This window comes from Nyctibius grandis, chromosome 9 (assembly GCF_013368605.1).
Source record: "Nyctibius grandis isolate bNycGra1 chromosome 9, bNycGra1.pri, whole genome shotgun sequence".
Classification (NCBI taxonomy): domain Eukaryota; kingdom Metazoa; phylum Chordata; class Aves; order Nyctibiiformes; family Nyctibiidae; genus Nyctibius; species Nyctibius grandis.
The window spans coordinates 22,555,965-22,579,340 of record NC_090666.1 but is presented as its reverse complement, the minus strand read 5'-3'; the positions used below and the strand labels follow the sequence as shown (position 1 = coordinate 22,579,340).

Below are 23,376 nucleotides of genomic sequence, written 5' to 3'. Positions count from 1 at the left end.
TCCCTAAAACAGAGCATCTTCAGTATCAGGAGCAGGATAAAAAGCTAAATATTGACTTTGAGATAAAAAATATCTATCAACACTAGGGACAAGCGCTTATGACACTGGCTCACACTGAGCTCAGCCCAAACCCAGGGGCATGGTTCTGAGATCACGACATGCTACTGGAGCAAAATAAAGCTTATAGGAACAGTGTAATTGCTGATATGGAAGAGCATAAAAATAGATGACAGAAGTTGCAATAAAGCATATTAGTTATTTATGCATTCAGCACAAGCCCTACACAGGCAATGGAAGTTGGGAGGAGCGGGGGTGGAAATTACAGGGTAAGCACATCTTAGGATAGTCGACTCAAGCAATTGACTGAAATCTGGCAGTATGGCTCTCCCTGGATTCCAGAATCAATACCTCATTGCAATAAGAGGTTCTCACCTTCTAGACGTATTGCTTGAGGCTGACAAGTGCCTGTATTAGTTAACAGTAAAGCCATAGCTTCTAAACACTTTAAATGGGAACAAACCAGCCCCTTTTCGTGGCCATGCCATCATCCTCCTTTTCCTCCCCAAGTTTCTTTGTCTCCCCAGCACTCCTTCCTATAGCTGGCACTATATTACCATGTTACCACATTTTGAACTACATCCAGAAAAGGGTCTAGTTAAATAAGTGATTAATTTCATATCTTTTTAATCAAAAGGGGGGTTAACTGGAAAAGGACCAAGCTGCTGGAGACAGAGCAGATAAAGGAAGTCAAAATGGCTTCTTTTGGGAACAGCAGTAGTATAAAGTTTGTGATGCCAGGATGCTGTAACATGATCAAGAGTCCTTCTTCACCAGCAGGAGGGCCAACATTCTGTTTATAAATTTAAATCCAGCTCACATGCATTGAGCAAACAACAGTATTATTTCAAGATGTTGCTACTCCTACCTGTCTGCTGTGCTCCTCTGCCTTTCCATGACAGAAGGAAACATGCACCTGCCTCTCAGTAGTTCCAGTTCCTCCCAGTACAAATGCACAATCACTGTGAGGCTGATGGCAAAGGAGAGCAAGAACAAGTAGCTTGGGGAGGACAGTCCTAAACCACTGCTGGAAGATTCATTACACCTTTCCATCTAGAGCCCTAGACTTACAGATCTTAAGCAAAAAGTGGATTCTTCAGAGTACATAAAGCTATGGTTAGCAGTTATATCAACCAATTCCTTTATCACCCCAAAGCAGGAAAAAATCAAACTTCTACAGGAATATAAGCAAAGAAGCCCAGATTTCATTTTAAGATATTACATCTAAGTAAGCTTTTATCTGCAAACACTTTAAAATTAAGAGACTTAGGTTAAAATAAAAAAGAATGACACACAAAAAATGAAAATCAACAACCTTGTTTGCAATTCTATTTTGAACAGTCTCATCTCTCTGATAAGAGGCTTCATCTTCCCCTCTAGTAACTGTATTTCTTCCCCAGACTGGAATGTCCCATCATGCTTAGTATTTTGTATTTCAGGATGCATTGCCACTGCCCAAGACATTTAAGTTTAGCTCCAGAACAAAATAAATATAAAGCAGCCAGCTATTGACCTGTCTATAATACTGGGGAAAAATACAGCAGTCATTCAGGTACGGAGTCACTTCTCTAGAAAAAGGACACTATACATGAGACTGGGCAGCAGTACTGATAGGTTTGTCTGCTCCAACCCCATCACTGAAGTTTATGAAGCAACTCGTTTACCTTCAGGACTTAGCCGTATTCAGTAAGCCAGAACACAGGCACTGTTGACTTTACTAATAAGATTATTCCCCTAATGTCTACATTACTCAGCCATTTAAACAAGTCCGCTATTTGAGAAGGCAAGAGTAAACTAGGAGATGCTGATTAGAAGTATATGAAATTACACTATCTGGCAAATAGCATGCTTTCTTAAAGATTATACAGGATATTCTATACAACTGTTCAGAAGCCTAAATATAGCCATTAAAGCTTGTAACAAGCAACTGTTGTTCATTTACATTTCAAGGCAGATAATGGACCTTACTGCAGAGTGACACTGCACAGACTATATTCCCTTTAGCAAACATAACAACTGTTAATCTTTAAAGAATGAAGATTTTTACAACACAGACTTCATTTTACACTAAGTAAACCCCCTGAATAATCAAACTTAATTTTACGCTAAATAAATACTCTGAATAATCAATATTCTGCTTAACACAAAGAGTTTCTATAAAACATAAGGCAAGCAGAGTTGATAAAAATTCCCCTTTGTGGAACCACGCTGCTTTCATAAATGTAAAGTTCTACAACACATATTCAGATATAACACCAGACAGTGGAGCAAAGTAGCAGCACCCGTTTATCAGTCAAATTAGTATCTGATAAGGAGTATGCAGAATAGGTACAGGTTTAGCCAAAGGTAAATATTAAAGCAACTGAAAAGACATTTCTAAGAGAATGGTAAATGTAACTGTCATTCTAACATTCTTCTCTTTGCTTATTACAACTGTACAGTGCAGCAGATGTTTAAGTTTCAGTGTTCGGTCAATAAATCTCCTTGATTCCTCCTAAGGTTCCTCAGCCTTTTTCCCACAGTTGCATTCACCTCCCTTGTAAAATAAATAAATAAAATAAAATCAAGCCCCATTCTCTGAACTTCAGCTACCCAAATCTTACACAGGTTGAGGATGTTTTTGTTACCACACCCATTTTTTTTTAACATCTCAATGCCCTTTGATCAAGGGCTGTTTCTGCAACAGCTTAGGCAGAGCTTTGCTACAGCTGATATTATCTGCACCACTAGCAGCAGAAACCTGAAACATTCATGCTGCCAGCTGACACAACACTGAGTTTCTGCAAGGTGCTGCAAAACTTTTAAAATCATTTTAATCTGCATAAAAAGGGACCGAAGAGGCAAGGATCAAAATAAAATCTCTGTTCTGGGAATTAAACATTTCAAGTTCTCCCTGGTGCAAGAAGAAAAAAATGGAAAAAAAAAAAAAAAAAAAAAAAGAGGGGCTGCGATCATTGCAAAACCATTACAGCAGAGGAGTTAGTATCCTAATATCTGATATAATGTGATAAGCATTTTAACATTGTGCACAGTAACCCTCAAAACATGGGGCTGTTAGTATTATTACTGAAAAAAAAGAAAAAGCAAAAAAAGCAGAGAACACTGATGTTTCCCCTTCTCTTTTTGAGCATGTATTTTCTGTATTCTCACACTGTACTTACCCCTGGAGTATTTTGAGTATATTCTCCTGTTGCACTACGCTGCAGTGCATTAAGGCTCCACAAATGCTGTTTCAACTTCTTTCCAGGGAAAAAAGCACACGCAAGAACAAGCCTCTTCTAAAGAACTAGCTTAGATCTTCTTAATACATCCATTGCTTTGCTGGAAGTTGAAGAAGGCAAGGTCAAATAAAAGTTCCTTGTATTCAGTACAAGCAGAAAGGTTGGTTTGTTACAGTTCTTACTTGCAGAGGAGTTAACTGCAGACTGAACATGTCTCCCGCACAGGAGAATGCTCACCTTTCTAATGTTTGATTTCACTGAGATGAGTGATGCATTTCACCATCATTATGTATAAATTTCCCCTCTTTATGAATATTCAGACACCCGTGAAGTTAAAGAGGAAATTTGTAACGGTATAAAATAATTATTTGCAAGTTTATGCCCAAATCCTGTAGAGAACAGTTCTGGGATATAATAAAAGTAATTTAGTTTTATCATATCACTTCCATTTCACATCAAATCTACAGTCCACACGTATCATAGCAGCTCACAGTCAAACATGAAGAGAAAGTAAATTCCACAAGCCTCAAGCCTGTTCATGTTTAACCTTCTTTTACAGAAAGATGTTAGGAATGTAGAAATAATCTCTTAATAAACAAAATAATTTCACTTAAATGCAAGGGGCTAGGCTTCTAGGGTTAGTTATCTAACAGGTGCATTTTCTTCCAGGAATTCTCTTGCTGTGTACCCTGAACTAATATTTGCAATAATCAAAATACACCTTGTGCAAGAGGTTTGAAAAAAGCTGATTTTATATCTGTACAAGTTTTCTCACAACCACATAAATGACCACCCAGTTACTAAGGAAAGAGGATATACCAGAGGGAGAAAGCATTTTGGCTCAAACCCCTCCTCTCCCACAAAAATGGCATCAGATTTTCATGAAAAAGCAATCTACATGTACCTGTGTAAGTTCCTGTATTTTAATGAAAGACACAAAAGTCAAACATTTTTGCAGAGGACAAACAACTGGCAGAGACTCTTACATTCAATCCAAAATGAAGTACTAAAGAGGTCACTTCTATAGCAGCAACTTGAGTCCACAAATTTCAGTTGTTACAGCAAACACAGTCATCACTTATTTTTTATATTTTGATTAAAGTTTTCAGACATGGGAACGCTTGCCTTAAAAGTGAATAAAAAAAGAGTAATGACAAATATAGCCTCTTTGAGCAATATATTGCAAGATTTCTGTTTTTTTAAATTGAATCTCTGCATTGATCACCAAAATCACACCTATTTTAGAGACACTGATGAACAAAATTGTGTTAACATTGTGAGACAACACAGTATGGATAGAAAGCCTTTTAACTGGTAAATGAAGGATTCCAAGTTTCTCCCTTAACAGTACAGCATACTGCAGAAAGCACTGCAATATACACCACAGCTTTTGCATGTTAAATTGTTGAATCTATGCTGTTTTCCATCACTCTATGTTAAGGCTTAAGTATATTATCCGATTATTCTATTACCAAATTTAAGTTGCAGCCAGCTTAACTCCATTATGTTGTTATATCTGCAAACAATTCAAAACATTCCCAGTATGATATGCCATATTCGTTTGAAACAGTAATAACAGTATTCTGCCTTATTTTTAATGCTTTTCAGAGAAATACCTTCATTGTTGAACACTCAGTGTGTGGCTGAACAGAAATAGTGTAGAGCTAACAGCTACCTCAAGGGCTACTGATGCAACTAATAAGAGAGATTTAAATTATCTTCTCCCCAAATGTATCCAGAATAGAAGGATTTCAAAACATTCCCTCTCTGCCCCCTTCACTTCAAAATAAGTATTTTTTCATTCACTTCTGACTGAGATTCTTCATTACTTAATGCCTGTGAAAATGGAGAATTTGTCTTTCATACCTTCCCTTCCCAAGAGACTGAATGTTTTCAGGGCAGTGAGTGTTCTCAGAGAAGAAATTTACTATGTACAGCCTTTCAAGTTTTAAATATAACCAATTAAAATCAAGGCACTCAATATAATTATGTATGAGAAAAAAAATGTTATTACTGAGAATAACAGGCCCAAATCACAAAGCAAGATTATCAGCAAGTGTGCAATTGGGGATAAGGTGAAATCTCATTCTTTCACAGCTTTGGCTTGAACTTGCCAGAAAGAAGCTTCTTAAGCATTTCAGAATTTTTGCCTTTTGGTGGTGAGGGCCATCTCTCATGATCTGAGGAAAACAAGTAAAACAACATACTTAGTTGACTGAGGAACTAGGCATTTTACTTTTGTGTCCTCCCATTGCCCAACTTCAATCACTTGAAGGGCATTATTTTGTAGCCCATTTCTTACCAGGTATTTCTAGGATATGGCTATATAAACTTTGGCCACCATCCACGACGATGGTTATCCCAGTTATGTAAGAAGCAGCTGGAGACAGTAGGAAACACACTGCAGGAGAGATCTAACAAAAGAATGACAATTTTAATCTTTCTTAAACTGCTGGGAATTGTCAAAACGCTTGTAAAAACTTTTATGGGCAAGACACAGCAACATTTTCTACTTGGTAATGAAAACTGTAACAGTTGTAAAGCCATCTTTCCAGCCATAAACATCCAAGTACACAACAGATGAAAATCAGTAAGGTCTCAAAGATCAGCATCAGATGCCAAAAATCAAACAAATAAGTTGACCAGTTTGACATCAAAGATGCACATTCTTGGTGGAAGAGAGCTAAGTACTTTTAAGATACACGTTTTTCACAGTAATATTCATTCTTTCAGTCCTCCCTGATAGAAGCCAAGCTTTTCAGGAACTAACATCTACTATGACACTCTTTAGCTGTAAGAGTAAATTACATTTTCAGTGTAACAGTGACTACTGGTTAAGTCTCCCACTTGGTACTACTACACATTACTACAAATTTTTTCTTTTTTAATATTCCATCACAGTGCAAAATTAAGTCTTTTTTGTTCTCTATATAATAAAGTGGCTTCAAAATAGAGACAGAGAAGTAGAAATATCACAAATGCTCTGAAATACATTACCTCCTCAGGAACCGCTGACCTCTTGGCAGGAATCTTTGGTATGCTCTTTAACCAGAACATGGTACCTTGTTCTCCATAGTTTGCAACAGCAGTTTCTGAAAATACTAGTCCCTGTTTTAAAACAGCATAGTGAAAATTAAGTTTTCTTACATACGTTTAAACTGCGATCATTGTAAAATTATGAAGTTGTCATTACTGGGATTTTCTGAGGGATTAAACTATCTAAACAGCACTTGAATGCAAGTTTTTAAATTTAATGGAATCGTATAACTTATACAAGAAGGTAATTTGGCTGCTAGCCACATCTATTCAAGCGCAATAATTCAAATTATTCCAATTCTCCACTGTCACTTCAATAATTATGAAGTGGAGAGTATAAAGAAGAAACTCAAAGACTGTTTTGAAATTACAAGCATTTCATATTAGCTTACGGCAGAAAACTACAAAGCCCCAAGAACAAGCTCTCAACAGTTTCTTGTAATCTGTAAGAACACTAGATTGATTTTATTGTGAATTATGGAAGCAGACAGATTTCACAGAATTCAGACTCTCCCTACTTAGCTGCTATAGAAATAGAAAACGATGACTGTCTCTGCTCTGATGATTACACAGTCCAGTTTAGACTTGAGAGGGAAGATGAGGCTACAGCAATGGGAACACAGGGTTACATAGATTAGTTATGACAGAACCTTTGGAATTCAAGTTTAAGTAAGATAGCAAAATTTGAACTCATGCATGGAGCACATGCTAAGATTTCTCTTTTAAGATATCTGTGAAGTGTGAGTGACTGTATTTTGGGAACTAGGGAAGCACTCATATGTGAAACTATTTTTTTTTAAGAATGCATGGTTCCCTCTCTATGTACCCATTCCCTACATGTTACTCTGCTCCTATAAAGCAGTAACAGTTTTGTGTGGTTACCACAGACGTAGTGTGTCCATAAAGGTGACAGACGGATATAAAATATTACTGTGACTACAACGTGGATTTTTGTTACCAGCACAGTAACAAAGCTGGCAAATATTTCTTAAAGAGCCAAACCACTGAAGTGTTTGCTTGTCAAAAACTTCTTTTGACATGTGCTATAATTAGTATGATTCATTAAGTAGTTAGCATGCCTGAAAAATATATTCACATAATAAAGCTGTCTTAATTACTTACTTGTCCGAGACTTGATAAATCAGAAAAAACAAATAAACAGGAAAAACAAGCCAGTAAATCTTTAACAAGTCTCCAGATGAGCTGGGCCTCACAGAGGCTACTTAAGAGCCACTACCTGAATGATCGTCACACATCTGCCATTAAGCATTCTGTGCCACGCCAAAGAAAGCAAGCCAGGTATTTTAGGACAAGAAGCACAACAGGATATACAGACTTCCCACAAAGACAGTAGAAAGATCTTCTTAGGGACCAGTTAAACAAATCAGACACTTTACTGTGAGATAAGGCAAATTCTGAGCGTTGAAGTAAGTGGACAAAGTTTACCTTTCCTCTTTTGTTTTCAAGGGAGTAAATGTGCAAAATAAATCATGGTTAAAAGTGAAGATTACACAAATCCCAACAGATCTCACAATCTCCAATGTCAAAGCTAGGGCTTTGTCATGGTTTAATCCCAGTTGGTAACTAAGCACCACACAGCTGCTTGCTCACTCCACCCCACCCCGCCATGGCATGGGGAGCAGAATCCAAAAATGTAAAATTAATGGATTGAGATAAGAACAGTTTAATAATTGAAATAAAATAAAATACTACTACTACTAATAATATAATAATATTATGAAAAGGAAGAAAACAAAAAGAGAGAGAAGTAAAACCCAAGGAAGACAAGTGATGCACAATGCAATTGCTCACCACCTGCTCACCAATGCCCAGCCAGACCGCGAGCAGCGATCGCTCCTCCCGACCAACTCCCCCCAGTTTATATACTGAGCATGACATCCTATGGTATGGAATATCCCTTTGGCCAGTTTGGGTCAGCTGTCCTGGCTGTGCCTCCTCCCAGCTTCTTCTCTATAAGAAGCTGGGAGGACAGGGGCAGTATGGGAAACTGAAGAAGTCCCTGGCTTAATGTAAGCATTGCTTGGCAACAACTAAAACATCAGTGTGTTATCAACATTATTCTCATGACAAATTCAAAACATAGCCTCATACTAGCTACTATGAAGAAAATTAACTCTATCCCAGCTTAAACCAGCACAGGCTTCTATATAACCTCTGTATCTGCAACATCATGCACTAGACAATATAGCTGCTCTTTCTATATAGTTCCTTAAAACAACTGCTACACACTACCTACTTCCTCAGAAATGTGGCAGGCATATTTTAGTTGACCTGTACAGTGGTTTCCTGTCTGCATACATTTGATATGAAAAAAAATCAGAACACAGATTTTTACATTTAATTCCTTTGAGAGAAGGTCCACTCCAAATGCAGTCTTTTTATGCCTAAAACTAATCTAACTTAACATGTAGAAGACAAAGTAAAAGACAGTATGTGACACATTTAGAGATTCTCAAAATAACTTTGTAAACACAGGTGGAAACCATCAGCATACCTGAACCTCAAACAGAAAGTTTTGTGAACTCAGAAATAACGTAATCATTACTGAAACACAAAGCATTCGGTAATTTTATATCAACGGTTTGTAACACAGGTCACCAACTCCTCCCAGGTATCAGTTCATTAAGCTAGAAAAAAAACCCAAGAATGCTAAGTCAAAGCAGAAAGCAGAAACAATTTTATCTCACATCTCTGGCTTGTCATCCAAACAGTACAAAACACTCTCAAATGACCTGAAGAATGTAGACGAGGGAATAATAAATAAATACAGAAATAATCCACAAACAGTTACAGGCTATAGATTTTAAAATCCCTTTTGGTCTGAAAGTTTTAACCATGAACGTGTATGATGGCTAAGTTTATTCAGATTGTTTGCCATTACTTACGGGAGCAACGCTGTTGATTCTTACTCCGCTGTGGGCCCATTCTAAAGCTAGAGTCTTGGTTAGGTTATTCACTGCAGCTCTTGCAGCTCCTGTATGCCTATTGAGAAAAGAAAGCAAAAGAAGCATCTGCTCCCCCAGCTAACAGTTCCCAACGCTAATTCTACCGCAGCCTCACTAGCATAGTCAGATTAGCTTTCTATGGCTGGACCAACCAACTGAGAGAGAGAGAGATTTTCTAGTTTGTAAGTTTGACCACAGCTTCACAGCTGAAACAAGCTATGCTATGATTTCCTGTCATTTCTGGAAATACTTATCATCTCTTCCCCAACGTGACATGAGGTCCGCTGCATTCTACTGCAGGAACAGGATTATAAAATGAAAAACAACTCAAGGCAAAGTTCAAACTGTGTAAAACTACGAAAGGTAGGCTGCACAGGTAGAGCAACACTCGGAAGGACAGCGGTCTGAAAAACAGTTTAGATCTTCTGACAAACATGACTAAAATAAGCCACTATTCAAAATTATTATAGGTGGATGGAGATAGAGATGGCCATAGGCAGGGTAATCTCATACGCTTTGCTGCTATAGGAAACCGGTCTGAAATGATCACAGGGTTGAACAAATGCAGACAAAATTACTGCAGTGATGAATAGCAGACAGTGGGACTCAGAGAAAACTAACAGAGTTTAGTTCCTTTAGCTGAGCAAAACAGACTTAGAGGAGACAGATAAAATAGCTTCTCAAACACCAGGAAAGGAATAAGAAAAGCTTAAGAAAAACAGAAGAAAACACAACTTATTCATATGTTTAGGCCAGAAAGAAATAACCTCCAGGCACACTATGAGCAAACAAACTCGACTAGTTTTATGTTCAAAATTAACACTTATGAAAAACTGCATCAGGTGATTTTTGGCATGAGTGCTGGCTGGACTTGTAAAGGCAAGTCTTTTTCAATAGTACATTTCCAAAACAAGTATCAATTCAACAGAAATTTAATTTGAAAGTAGTTTTGTCTATCCATCTACATCCACACACAACAGCTATTTGGGAAACTTTTTTCCACTGTTATTCAGAATTAGTTATCTCTTGGTTCAACTCTCAAATATAGCTTCAGCATATTCACTGTGACAATTCAACCAGACTCAACCAGAGTGCAGAAACTCAAATAACTGTAGCTTCAGCACCACCATGTGGATCTCTAAATTTATTTTGTACAGCCAAGGACAAGCTAGTGAGAAAATATTCTGCTGTTCCTTAAAAATTTGAAATTTTGAAAACTTTCAAACCTGAATCAGGACAAAGAGAGGTAATGTAAAATTTGCTCAAATTATATTTTTATATTTTCTTCAATAGAAATTCAATTTCAAAGTTTAAAAAAAAGTAGTTTCAAAGAAGAAATTCAGATTTTTTCAATTAAGAAACTGTCAAAATGCAGCACTTTGACAACTTCAGAATTTCCTTTGAAAATAAAATAACTGAAACAATTCACTTTCTGAGCATTATTTCTCTTTCAACAAACTGGAACTTTTTTGGTAGAAAAGTTTCAAATCGGAAGACTCCTGCTCACCTCCATTTTGAGGGTAAAGAAATTTGAACAAATATAGAACACATACAGATATAGAGAGGATGCTGCATTTTCATGCAGACAGCTGTGATCGTTTGTGTCAGTTTAAAGAACAACAAACGTTGTAATATGTTACCCATGAGCCTTCTCCCAGTCAAGAAAGGAGCAGAGCAAATAGAACCAATTCTCTGCATCAGAGACCTTCTCCAAGATGGCTACAAAGTGAGAGTAAAAAGGAAAAATGGGAAATGTAGGCATTATGTGACTTGAAGGACAAAGCCAAAAGCTGTAACATACTAGAAATGTTCCTCCTGCTCCCCTACTCCCAAGTCCAACTCCCATAAAATGATTACACCATCGAGACCTCTAAACTGACAGTAGAAGAGGAAAACAACAGCTGCCAAGTTCTTGCAAACCCTCCAGAAATTTGGAGAGAGAACAAGCAAAGGTTACATTTCAGTGCAACTAGTCCCACTAGCGTACCATTTCCAGTGAAAACTTCACCAGCAAGTCTTGCTTCATAGTTTCTTACAAACAGGTTGACAGAGACCAGAGATATCATTTAGTCTCTACTGAATTAATAAGAGATCCCCACACATACAGCCAAGTGATACTCTTGATTTCTCTTGACCTAACTACTGTATTTCTATACTCTGCTGCTCCCCAGTGTACACCTTTCTAAAATGAAGTATTTAGGAGCAATTAGTACTTCTAGGGGAAAAATACAGGAAAATGTAAAAATAAAATAAAATATGTATTACGACATTCCAGGAAACCCATTTCTCACGGCAGCAGTAATGTTGACAATGACTCCTCCATGTTCCTTCATCCAAGCATTGTACACTGTATGAAGGAGGAAGATAATCTATAAATATCAGAAGAAATGCATACAAATGAACTTGCCAACTGGAAGCCAAATTTGGAGTCTTAACTCCAATTACACTGCACATCTCCTGTGCAGATTTAGATAAACAATTTGCTCTTTGTACCACAGCCTCACCACTGGATTGGTGAGATAGCAGGTGTGGTCTGGGTAAGACTCAATGTTTGTCACGAAGCCTTTTGGTGGAAATCTAGATTTCATGCTTCCATGTAGATTACTTTCATTTCCACATTCCTAACACTATCTGTTAATCATGTATCGTACTTAAATTTAACTTTAAATTTACACCCCTGATGGAAGAGAGGTCTTTTCCTGAGTTACACACAGGGAATACAGGCCACAGAAGTTAAGTGGTTTTCCCATAGTTCTTTAAGTGAGTATCCAAGCCAATTGACTCCCCAAACCTGGCCTTAACCAGAAGATCATACTTGTCTACATGTACATTTGTATATATGAACAAATGTAACACAGTTTAATGTAAAGCTTTGGATGAGATTTAGGAAAACAAATATCCACTGTCAGATAAGTGTGTGAAAAAAGAAGGTAGGGAAACTTCACATTTCTTGTTTTCGGGTATTGCTGTAAAAAACAAAACAAATAAACAAAAAAAGCTTAATGTTCAGTCCTTACCTGCTTTGCAGCAGTAGAAGGTCCCTGTCAGATTCGTGTCTATCACAGCATTCCAGCCTTTTGTACTGATGCCTTCAGAAGGACTTACGAATTGGCCCCCTCCATTATTCACTAGGAAGTCAATCTTCCCATGCAGACTCAGTGTAGATCTCACCAAAGCTTCTACCTGAAACAATATTTGTTAGTGTGGTATACTGATTAAGCTATATACCAAATTTCATTCTCAGACAGTATTTTCTCTCTCATATCCTTTTCACACGTAAAGAGGAGGTATCAGCCTTCAGAGAGGCTGGAAGATCAGTACTGACAGGTTTAGTCAGCCAAGAAGGACTGGGCTGAGTCCATGTTTACTTAGGAAATCTTCCTGGTATAATGTAGGTGCTACATTAAATAGCAGCACTGAAAGAAGATGGGGATCTAGCCGTTGAAGGTTTGTAAAAACAAACCCACACAAAAGCCTGCTACTGAAGACCTACTAAGATCTCCTGACATTTTTCACAAGGGTGGGGGTGCTCACATTGGATGCTGGAAGAGTTCCATATAAGGTAGCTACTGTTTTTTCCATCTGACCCATATGCCTGAGCATTTTAAATAGAAAACGTTAAGTCATCTTGTGAAGTTTTGTACATTCACTAAAGCTCGACGTATGAGCTGGCAACAGCCAATCTTCTTATGCAGACCAAGAAGGTTGGTTTGTTACCCTACAAAACATGAACTCTATAAAGTGCTGGAAATACTACAAGTTGTCTTCTTTAGCAAAAGAAAGGTGAAAATTTGACTAAGCAGACACCTTCTCTCTATAAGTAGGATGAATATTTACGATTAAGAGCACTGTCTGGTACTATTTACCTTTGGGTACTCTGAGAACGTGTTAACAGCAAATAGCAATAGACATTTTATTTACTCACTCAAAGAGCTGTCAGTGCAGAAAAGGAGTGGCTTAAGTTCATATGGAAGGAAAGAGAATCTAAACCTACCTCTAACATTGACCTAATCTGAGCTACAGGCTGTAAACTAAGCCTTCTGCATTGTCTTCTGCTTTGGAAGTACAGCAGTTTTGCCACACACACACTAAACACGAGAACTTCTGGAGGGGAACATATTCCAAAGCATTCAAAGATTTTACAGATACCAAAGCTGATGTATTTTTCCTATTACAAGATAGTAATAAGAACTCTATAGCAACTGCTTAATAATTCAACCTTTACCTCAAGAAATAGGGGAAATGGGACAACATGACTGTTTCCTGCTTACATTACATTGCTGCTATCATAACTAGATACCCTGCATCAGTTATTCCTACTCAAGCACATGTAAAAAGTTAATCTAGCACCTGTGGTCAAAGAAAATACAGACCAAAAAAACCTCAAAAATCAAACATCAGGAGCGATGCTGCTGCTGAAACAGATTTGACTAGGGGAAGGATATCAGTCAGCCTTCCTCTGTATTGAGTTAGCAATAGAAAACATCAGAAATAAAAGAATAAACAATGCATGATCTGTATCTCACCAAGAGTGTCACCAACTCAGACTTATAAATAGCTGCCTTACAGCTTTTGCTGTTCCTACAGTTCAGGATGGTTTAAAAGGATAGTGTGGACCCTGTAAGGATGCACCTCCCTGAAGAAGAAAACCTAACAGAGTGACTGAAGCCTGATTGAAAAACTAACGCCTGCTGAGAAAAAATGCCTTAAGAAAATAATTTTGATACCTAAATCACCATCTTTAAGTCCTGAATGGCATCTGATGACATCAGTCACTGCAGTTTGTGGGATGTAAGGAAAAAAAATGAGCAAAAAACCAAAACATCTGTGACAGCAGTCCCAAACCCATGACTTGTGAGAACCACCTTGCCACAAAGACTTCCAGGTTTGCTCACAACCAGAGAAAAGTAAATTATGTCTTGCTAGGCAGCAACAGTTATGCTTTGCTCAGCAATATCAAACTCTTCTCCCTGTCAGCCTGAGAATCTTGCTTTGAATATTGGTCTCCATCATTAAGTCACTGAAGTATGGGCTCATTTATGGAACAGAAATGGTTTCAGTACAAGGAATGTTTGAACAGACTAAGGCTATTCAAGTGGAGGGGGGAAGGGGCAGAGAGAGAAAGAAGGGAGGATGCTAAGAATCTTAAAAAAAAATTAACAGAAGAAAAATCCACTGAGAAGAGAAATTACAAGCAAGTTTTCAACAGGTGGACAAAACTGCTATAACATATCAATTCAAAATGGTTCACATGTCGTATCTTAAGAAACTCTGTTGTTGTTCCTACTTGTTGCACCATATTCTCAGGGCAATTAAAAAAAAAAACACAAACGCATATCAGTTCTGCTTTCCGAAAGCCATCAAAGGCTGGCAGGCTCTCCAGTGACAGCTCAGATGCTCCAACTGTAGCAATCTTCACAATGTCTTCTGTGTTGTAGAGAAAGCATCGTTGCAGGGCGTCTCCCAATTACAGTAAACATGATGACGGCAACCACCAGCACAGTGAGAAAGAGGGTCTGGTAGAACACATTTAAATCACAGTGAGAACTAAAGAACATTCTTTCCTGTTCCTAAATATTCAAAATCCACACAGAAAGAACTTCATAAAAAAGCTACTGAAGACTCTCTCCGGAAGCAAAGCAAAACTGCAGAAGCTATAGCTAACACAGGACGTTCTTCTGAAAAAGAATGAAAATAACAAAATCTGGCACTTCAGACATAATCAGAAGACTGAAGCTCTTCAAGAAGGACCTTTTTTTGTGAGACTGCAACTCAAAAGTATTATGCAGTAGCACACGTTCACAGATAACTGAGATGACAGTACTTGCTGATACAGAGAAAAGGTACAAATGTCCACATGTATTCACAGGTCACCTTGAACTTGAGTAAAACTCAACAGGCAAACTACCCACTACAGAGTGTTAGAGATTTGCTATTTGGGGACTAGAACTAGTAGGCATCCTTGCACAGTGATAACAGGTATTTTTACTTTGTGTTATTGCTGTGTTATTTTAAAGTAAGACAACAGGAATCTCTTATCCACAGCTCCCCACCAAGCCACACTCTTCCACTACAGGCTTCACGCAGGCAGGCATTAAGTATTTATAAACCAACTGAGACTATGCTAAGCTATAAAGTTTATTGGAAAAGAAAAGCTACTAGTGAACTCAGGCACAAGGTAAGTGCTAAACAGTACTGTATTGAGTCCACCTCAAGGAGTCATGTTTGTCAGATGATAGGTTTTAGCCTCAGGGTCTGGTCCAGCAGCAGTTGCTGCTGGAGCTTGAGTATGGAAAAGGGGACACTGCACACACAATTCTGAATTGCTGGTTTCAAGAAGAGCAGAGGCCTACTAGAAGTACAAGGTTTTATCTTCCACTTACCTAGATATGTCTTTACTTATCTAGATGCCAGTTAAATAAATGTTTGTCCAGAGCATATAGCACAAAGGCTTTACAAGGGCAAAAAGTTCCTCATGTCTGTCTTTCTCCCTTCAATAGATTTGCTGTAGCTCAACGTTTAAGACACACAAACACATGCTTCTCCCCTCCCAACACCTACAAAGATCAATAGAAAGTTCTTCTCATAATTGAAAAAGGATGGGGTCTTTCTCCTCCACTCCAGCCACCATTACATTAAGGCACTGGAATTAATTAATTAATTAGAACCTTGGATTTTGGAAAAAGAGCTTGGTTTGAAGAGAGACACACACACACAGAGCTCTGGCCTGAATCTCAGCAAGAGCAAACTGACCTGCTCTTGTTATATTCAACACATTATGTGGGCAATGCTAGAAAATAGCCAAATAATTAAAATCACTTCAGCTTCAGAATCACTAAGAAGCAATATTGATCACTATGTACACTCCAGACCACAGGATAAGGGACAGGTGCACAATCACTGCTTCAGGATAAGGCCCCATGAAGACAGAACCTAGAAGCCTCAGGTGCTCTTACCAGCATCCCAGAACCCTCTACTCTTCCATCTTTAAAAACAAAAAAAGGTTTGTTATCCTTTACAAAACATGCAACAGAAAACTAGCCCAAAGCAGCAGCAGCAAACATGTCACAGAAATAAGTCTGACAGGTTATGCAGTGGTTGAAAATCCTCCATCAAGCAAGATGATTTCTGGCACATTAAATGAAAAATAGGCTTTGTTAGAAAGCAAGAAGGCCTCTGAGGATGAAGACTGAGAGACTTAAAAATGTGAATTCATTAAGCTATTCCCATGATATCTGCCATCAAGCTTCTGCAGCAATTACTGCATTGCACCTTCTTTGACTCTTCCTCAGCCAGAAAGAGCTCTAACAGACATATTGCACTATATGATGAGGGATGAATCAATCTTCTAATGCTTGAATTTCACAGATCCAAAGTAAGACACACAAGAGGAATGAGCTGTGTCACCTTCAAAGTAGGTCAGTTACTTTAAGACTTGCAATAAGAAGAAGAAGAAAAAAATAATCTGGCAATTTTGAAAGCACTTTCATCTTTCTTAGATCTCCTCTATTCAAAGTCCCTCCCTCCAGTTTGCCTGATTATTAAATTAAAACCAGGACAAAATTCATAGGGGCCTTTAGAGAAATGCAGAACAACTAATGGAGATGGAGGGATGGAAAAAAAAAGGCATGCTACAGTAAGAATAGATGGCTTGTTCCTACAGGTGATCATGGTGGCTTCCTTTAAGAGAAAGATTTACTCTTAGAAAGGTTTCAGTGAGATGTCAGAGAGAAGGACACACTAAATGAATTATGTAGTTCTTCAGGAAGCTCCTGGGCTTTGTAGCTTGTGATGAATCAGTTCTGACATCTAAGGAGGCTTGAACTCCTAAGTTTTTTCCCTTGTTGAGACATTTATAAAGTCTTTCTCCTTCATAAATTCTTTGGTACTTGGTATAAGAGCCAAGAAAGAGGATGTAATGACTCACAGGGAACACTTGTAGAGGCTGTCCTCTCTACCCAACAATGTGCTTCCCTGAATCTCTGAGGTAAATACTCTTCACTCATACTAAGCTGAAACCAGAGAGTGAGTTGTAAATCTATTCATGAGCAGCATACAGAGCCATCACAATTGTACAAGTCTTGTTTCTTTCGGGAGGGAAGCCAGAAGTTTAAATGCCCTCTCACCTCATCTTCCACTGTAAACCGGAAGCTACTCCTGTATTTGTGAAAATGCTGAAGTGAGTTATATTGCTCTGTTGCCTCTACTCAAGATTTACCCCCAAGGCTAGAATAATTCTTCACTACATCTTTTACTGATCCCTGTTCCTAAGACTCGAAGTCTGAGGCACTGAATTTTAGGTAAATAATGGAATAGGTTTTGAAAGTGGATGTACAATGTTCTTTCAATAGAACTAAATGCCCAAAGGTACTTTTTCTCTAGTCTCCACAAGGCAATCAAATGCAAATTAGAAAAAAGTACTCACTATTCCTGCTTTTAGCAAATATAATAAATAAGCAGTAGTGAGCAGTGGATTGTGGAAAATCTGCACGTCCCTCAGTTCTAAATTCTGACAGTTTTTAGCAGTGTAAGTTACCGATTGTTAATTTGAGTTTATCTAGCTTCAACTTACAAACACTAAACACCTAAGTGTAAGGAAGTACTATCCTCACTACAAATTTAAAAGCTGAAAATTACTATTGGACACATTTTTTGTCCAATAGTAATTTTAGAAATTAAGTAACAAGTGGCCAGGATTTAGCAATCTTTAAGAATCTCAGCATTAAAGAACTAACAGAGGAGGACAGAGCCAGAAAAACAAGAGCTAAAGAACAAAAATCACAGGGTGTCTCTAGCCAGTAAAAATATCTGCTCTTGGAGATGGACATCTGGAATGGATAAACATTTGTTTAGAGGGTACACTTAAATTCTTATGTTAACATGCAACAGAAATTGCATTCCTTATTCAAAACTTCTACAAAAGGCTTACGAAATTTTCATAGTGATTTTTTTCTAACTAGGACTTCAACAGAGAGAAGTAAGAGCAGTTGAAGAACTGAAGTGAGTCAAACTATGAGACTGAGTCAATGACTGGAACATTCAAGACTGGTGTTTAATCTACCTTATTCCTCTGAACCCTCTCTTCAGTAGATACGGATATGAAATAACAATGGTTTATGAGAACTTTCACTGGCGGAAGGCTCTGATAGAGGCTTCTCCCATATTGTATGAAAGTTCTGGTGTATCTGTAAATGAGTAAAGCTTAAAACTAAACTGGAAACAAGACAATTCTATGATGAAACTACAGGGTAATAGCAAAGACAGAAGTTTCTGCAAGTATCAGCATAGCTACTGGTAACACAGAATAATCCCTAAACACTTTACACAGCACTATAAAAAAAGGCTTTAAAAGCACCTTCAAAAAAGTTTCCAAAGCCATCTAAGACTGTTTTGTCAAATATGTATTTAGCCACACTTAATAAACAGGAAACAAAGAAGGAATAGTAGTTTGCTTAGTGGCGATTACCTCATTTCACCATCAAGCCCTCTACCATCTCACAGAACACTGCAGCTCCCACTAAATCATTTTTAAACTGATGCAGAAATAAGATTCACCTGCAGAAGGTTATTAAGCATGCCAGGTCATTTTCTGCAAGAACAGTGACATGAAAGGAGGCTTAAACCTCTTTTCTCTCTGTACCTTTTTCTTTCCTGTAGAAATCACGTAAGTTGCCCTCTGACATCTGTCATAACCTATTATATCACACTGCTGATGCTAGTAAATACAAACCTAAAATTCACTGGTAGATGAAGTGACATACTGCACAGCCCCAGGGTTCATCTCCTTCAGGAGGGAAAGTCTAAGTATACATCTATAAATATTTTATTGCACAAGCTGTTCCATGAGGGAAGAATTTTATTTTTTATATTTGCTTTATGGTTGTATAGTAGGACATTTCCAGAATCTACATAGCTATTGAAGGTCATTAATATTTCTTTAAGTTATACTGGAATTTAACAAGAGACTTTGAAAGGTTAAGAAAAATGTAGCAATCAGTGTTACTGGAATATTTTCTAGCTGTTTGCAATAAGTTAAAAGTCCAACCTGCTGCTGGACTTCTAAATGTTTAATTACACAGATTAAAAAATTAGGAGGTGAATGCAGACTTCTGAAGAACCTGGATTAAGTACTTTTGCTCTTCATCTTCCATTTTTTTTAATATGAAGAAAAAAAGAAAAAACTCAGCTGGGATAGGAATAAAGTTTGTAACAAGGCACACCTCAAATTGTAACTGAAATTTGAAACACAGCTAAAAATAATAATATCTGTGGGGGGTTTTTTGCTCTAATACAAGCAAAACTGACAATGCAGGGCACTTGTGTCAAGTCACAAGCACTGAGATTCCATGCTGTGACTTCCTGTTTGAAGGAACTATTCTGAGGTCTCCATCTTCACAAGTTAACGCCCCCTCACTGCTGTCACACAAATGTGACACAGAACCATGCTAAATGGGCTCCGGCTCAGCTGTAGAACATGCCAGTTCTCAAGGCCTGCTTCTCCCAGAAATATCTGAAATACATATGCATGGTCAGAAAAATATTTGCAATTACAAACACTTCCTTGCTTAGGAGGCTAACAAATGGTCTTCCCCTGGAAAATACATCTTTATCTAGATCAATTTAAGAGTGCTTTACTGCACCTGTCCCCTGATCTAAGCCACTTTTGAGAGGGCCACAGAAGACCCTTGGGGATCTGAGAATTTATATACACAATATGCTTCTGACATGTTAAGCCCCAGAACAAGTTCACTAGTCTTTACCTCATCTTCTTTGCGGATATTGCACTGTACAGGAGTCACTTTGGCAGGACTCATGGAAGAAAATGTATTATTCAGTTCTTCTGCAGCGGCTTTTAATCGGTCAAATTTACGAGAGGCAATAACAACACTGCAACCTGTAGAGACAAAACGAAACATCCTTCAGCTAACATAGTTAAAATTACAGTTATGTTAGTTTCTTAATAACATCATGGAGATATCTTGTAGGATGTGCGTTTATTAGCCATTGACTAGAAGACACAGTGTTGAAGTTCTTGCAAGAGAAGAGAAATTACTGATGTCAGGTGCTTCTTAGCAAACAGATCCCATTGTGCCAGGAAAAGAGCAATCAAAAAAAACCATCCACAAGGTTCCCCCTCCTTCCTGCAGAAGGGAAGATAGCCTGTGAGCTGCAGAGTCAGCAAAGTAGCTTTCAGACATCACTTTTGCTGCCTCTGCTCACAGCTGCCCCATTTATCAATTACGTGATTTAAAGATGTTTCAGCAGGTCTTGATTACAAAAAAAATGCTTGCTCCTAAAACCACAAAAATAATCTTACTGTATGTCTGGCTGCAATTTTGACTAGCAGTGAGCAAATGTAATGCTCTGCTTTTTAACCCTATAGAGCCTGAAGGAAAAGATGGTAGCCTCACAAGATTAATTCCTATCTGCAGACTACAGACAGCAGGAACAGAGGCTTCCCCATGGCACCACCACACACTGTAGAATCCTAGCTCAGAAACGAGAGGAAAAAACTAGGCAGGAGCTCAAGCCTTCTGCTTTTTTCAGCATTTGGAGGCAGAAGGACTCAGTCTACAGAGAAAAACAATGCAGGTGCCAAATTAATGGCAAACACTCATACTACGACCAGTCTAGTTTCTTCTATCACACTAGTGGACTCAGGACAACTTTAAGGCTTCAGCAATTGCTACTACGTGGACTAAAACAGACTACCCTGAATTAATTCCTAGTGCAAATCCAGTGGCATGCAATTTCATACTATGGATAAGCAAATTACTAGCTTCCACTGCCAAGCAGGCAAGGAGGTCTTGCTCCCAGTTCCCTCCTTCCACAATCTCAGCATCCCAGCAGAAGCCATCCCTTCCTCACACCAGCTCCGGTGCTCATCTGCTTTAATATAAACCAATTCAACACCCTCAACCAGCCAAAAAAAAATGTTAACATCTTGCCAGGTGTTTTTTTTTCTTTGCTGCTATTTTACTGAGTGGAATTTGGCCTCTCGTGATCAAACAAACACAAGAATCAACTCCAAATAACTAGTGGGAGTAAAGAGCAGCAAGCTGTTCATTTGGCTCAGGCTGTCTTGTGAAACTATACATAAAACTGAAAAAAAGTAAAAAAACAGAGGAGCTGAATTCTTCCAGAAGGAAGTGCTGCAACTACATATCCCTAGGAATGGGAGCTTCAACTTTAATCAGTGGCCATCCTAAAACAACACAGGTAAAGATATTAGTCTCTGAGGTCTCCTGATTTTTTAAATTAAGAACTCCAGTCACTTGCACAACCACTTGACTAACGCAGAGTTCATAAAATGGTAGACACAATTACTGATTAACACAAAATACTAAATCACAGTAGCACAGTTATATTTATCAACTTAAGTGCTTGTTAATACACACACTGATACAAAATAAGGTTCAGTAGAAGACTGTATTTTTGCTGAATACTCTAACTGGGGGAGCGGGTGATTCTAACTTACTGAGGAACACTTGGTACCTACTGTACAAGCTGATACTACTTCACTTTTTTTTCTTCACAAAGAATCACTAGACCACTTCCTGATAGGGTTCGGGGGAAAAAGGCACAAGTTTCCTGATGAAAGGTTTAAATGCATCCAGAAGGCTTCAAATGAGACTGGTTATAAAAACAATGTACATCAGGACTAGCATTATCTGTCACTGCTCCTACAGGCATTCTCTGTCCAGCTGGCCCCTTTCCAAAAAAATACAGCCTAAAGTGCAAGCTATGCACGGAAATAGTTCCGGTCATTTTCTTGTCAAGAGTAGCCTGCAAGTCCGCTGATGAGGAATGTTACTGAGACAGTACTTAGCCATCGCTTTTTCCTTATTTTCTCACATGTGCTTTGTGGAGATTTGCGGCCTTGTTTTCTATTTAGGATGCTATGGACACGCCCTTTCGTTATTTGTAATCTGCTTGAGAAAAATAATGCAGATCAAATTAAGCACAATTTTAAGGTAACTGGGTAACATCATCAACCAACTGTGTGATGATGCTTAAAAAGCATCTCATTATGGCAGCATGTAAGGACACCTTAAAAAAATGCTTAGTTCCCCAGTAATACAAAGGTAGCAGAACTAGCCCTCACTTCAGCTCCACAGAGCAAGTGGAAAGCTGGGGTGACAAAGGCCAGGAAAGGCAGAGAGGTCTCCCAGCACAGTCTTAACAAAGGAAGCCCTTTACTATGCAGTGAAATGGCGTGGTGCACATTTCAAGAGCCCAAACCACGGGGAGCGTGGCACCGTGAGGCAAAATGCTAGTGCTGGTATTCTGAAAACAGTGAAACCAATCATGATAAACAACATGATCCCAAACCGCTCTGACGCCGATGATCCCTAGCACTTATGCTGAAACCTGCAGAAAAGGTGTTGCAAGGCGGATGACTCCGAAGACTGCCTTTCACTCCAGATTTAACACTTCTCTGTAAACAGCATGGAAAGAAAGCCCACAAAGCGCACACTGAGGATATACTTTAACTTCAGGACACTTCTGTCACCATCGCTGAGAGAGAAGCACCATTTCTCTAAGCTCACTGTGCGGACAACAGTTCAAAACCATACTACTCCATAAGACTCAGTTCAACAACCAGATAAATCCTCCAGTTCAGCAAGATGAAAACTCACTTAAGAGGGAGTATGAGAGAAAGGGTCCGGGTTTAACATAACCTCGCTTTGACCGCTCTATTTAAAATAACGCACTTTTAAGTGCCGGCGGGGCAGCAGACAGAGCCGCACCTCAGCCTCACCTCCTCCTCCTCGCTGTTCACGGACTCCTGCCACAACGGCCCGCCCATAAACTCCTCACAGACCCGCTCCCTGAGCGCCGCCGGCCCCCGAGCGCACGACAGCTCCCCGAGCACCCCCTGACCCGCCTCCTCACACTCCATCCCCCGCCTTCACCTCACGCCCGGCCCGGCTCCGCCAACCTTGCCCCGCGCCCACCTAGCGCCAGCAAGTCGGCGGCGATGGCCTTGCCGATGCCGGTGCCGCCGCCGGTGACGATGGCCACCCGCCCGCCGAACAGCCCCGCCGCCAGCAGCCCGCGCGCCGCCGCCATCTTCCCCCCCCCCCCCCTCACAC

The 23,376-nt window shown here is 38.9% G+C and overlaps 1 protein-coding gene across 2 annotated transcripts; it reads right to left on the bottom strand.

Annotated features, from left to right (window-relative positions):
* Window positions 1–1,216: 1,216 nt before the first annotated feature.
* Window positions 1,217–23,353, bottom strand: PECR (peroxisomal trans-2-enoyl-CoA reductase). Of its 2 annotated transcripts, XR_011048759.1 has the most exons (10): window positions 23,239–23,353; window positions 20,041–20,174; window positions 12,298–12,463; window positions 11,546–11,627; window positions 9,221–9,317; window positions 6,276–6,386; window positions 5,581–5,692; window positions 4,265–5,458; window positions 3,219–3,378; window positions 1,217–2,593 (listed from the first exon to the last, which is right to left on the bottom strand). XR_011048759.1 is itself a non-coding variant. In XM_068407635.1 (8 exons), the coding sequence occupies exons 1-8, from the start codon at window positions 23,351–23,353 to the stop codon at window positions 5,370–5,372; spliced, it is 906 nt and encodes a 301-aa protein (XP_068263736.1). In that variant the 3' UTR covers window positions 4,180–5,369. The 2 variants fall into 2 exon arrangements, 1 of the variants encoding a protein (XP_068263736.1); XM_068407635.1 differs by lacking the exons at window positions 1,217–2,593; window positions 3,219–3,378 and having other exon boundaries at window positions 4,180–5,458.
* Window positions 23,354–23,376: the final 23 nt, after the last annotated feature.